Source organism: Monoraphidium neglectum, assembly GCF_000611645.1.
Source record: "Monoraphidium neglectum strain SAG 48.87 unplaced genomic scaffold scaffold02840, whole genome shotgun sequence".
NCBI classification, from domain to species: Eukaryota; Viridiplantae; Chlorophyta; class Chlorophyceae; order Sphaeropleales; family Selenastraceae; genus Monoraphidium; species Monoraphidium neglectum.
Window position 1 is genome coordinate 1 of NW_014010788.1, and position 1509 is coordinate 1509.

A 1509-nucleotide genomic window follows, 5' to 3' on the forward strand; every position below is an offset into this window, starting at 1 on the left:
CCCCCACACCCACCACCACCCCCCCAGGGACAACCTGCGGTGGAGTGTCCAGGGGCTGCTGAACAGCAACCTCTTCGGAATACCCATGGCCGGTGAGGGGCGCACAACTCACGGCACGCAGCACGTGGGAAGGGGGATGCTTCATCAATGATCGAGGGGCCAAGGCATGGGGGGGCGCGGCCCCGCCTGCTGAAGAGCCTGGCCCTTCCCGGGCTTGCAAGGGCTGGTCGTCGGCTCGAGCCATCATTATATTCAGCCGCTCTCACGCCAACCAACCTCGTCCTCCCCTGCAGGCGCCGACATCTGCGGCTTCCAGGGTGACACCAACCCCGAGCTCTGCGCACGGTAGGCGTTGGGCGACGGGCTGTGGGTGGTGGGCGGCCGCGCGCCCTGGCGACCGCGGCCGCGGACCACACGCGGAGCCCCCGACTCAGGTCTTGCGACGCGCGTGGTGCTGCCCATTGCACGCCCTGCAAGACGTGACGCGCGTGACTCTGGCCTCGCACCCTCTTTGCTCAACGCGCCCTGGCGCCGGCACCTCGCCACCCCGGTCTCTTGCAGCCCCACTTGACTACATACATCCGTCCCACCGTCCCCACACCCGCCAACATATCACCCCTCCCTTCTTACACCCCCAGGTGGATCAGTGCCGGGGCCTTCTACACCTTCACGCGGAATCACAACACAGTGCGCGGCCACTGGCGCTTCGCGCAGCCCTCCCCTTGCATCGCGCCTGGCCTGCCCTGTGTTGGGATCAAGCATCTCATGCCTCCCTCGCTCGCATGAAAATTTCGTGCTCCGCCGGGCTCAAATCCTTGCACCATGCATTGCTCTGCTTCTCGCGACGCACGCGCGCGGCCGCGGTATGCAGCAGCGGCGTACGGCGGCCAGAAAGGCTCCGCCTGACGGGCCGCCGGCGCCGCACCGCCGACCCACCAGCTTCCTTTCAGAAGCAAGTCACCTGACCTCCCCACCCACTCCTCGCTTGCTCAATCCACATGACTGAACGCAACACGCGCAAACCGACCCCCTGCAGTACGGCGCCGCCCCCCAGGAGCTGTACCGCTGGCCCGATGTCGCCAACGCGGCGCGCGCCGCCCTGCGGCTGCGGTACCGCCTGCTGCCCTACCTCTACTCCTCACACTACGGGGCGGCAGTGTGGGGCGGCAGCGTGGCCAAGCCGCTGTTCTTCGCCGACCCGGGTGAGCCGAACAAATGATCAACATTCGCGTCAATCTTGACGTGCATGCGTGTGTCACGCCCTGGGCTGCTCTGACGCCACCAGCACCAGCTCTGACGGCACCGGCAGAGGTTGGCCGCTCTGAGTATTGTGCGTTGTAAGGGGGGCCAGCGCCGCTGGGTGTTGCGGGGAGTAGGTGTGGCTGTGCGCCGGCGCGCCACGGGTTGGTGCAGGGGCCGACTAGCTGGTAGAATCCCCAGCTGCAGAGGCGGCGCCGGCGCCTCGTTTCCCCCTGCCTCGCCATCCCCATTTCGTTCCCTCATCCGGTC

General features: G+C 67.3%; 1 protein-coding gene across 1 annotated transcript in view; it reads left to right on the forward strand.

The window, feature by feature from the left end:
* Positions 1–85: 85 nt before the first annotated feature.
* Positions 86–1509, forward strand: part of MNEG_11637 (hypothetical protein) — a gene marked incomplete at both ends in the record, with an annotated part of 3311 nt that continues 1887 nt past the window's right edge. Inside the window, 4 exons of the mRNA XM_014039890.1 lie at positions 86–92; positions 294–345; positions 639–687; positions 1037–1202. Of these exons, the coding sequence (XP_013895344.1) occupies positions 86–92; positions 294–345; positions 639–687; positions 1037–1202 (274 nt within the window). The remainder of the gene's footprint in view (positions 93–293; positions 346–638; positions 688–1036; positions 1203–1509) is intronic.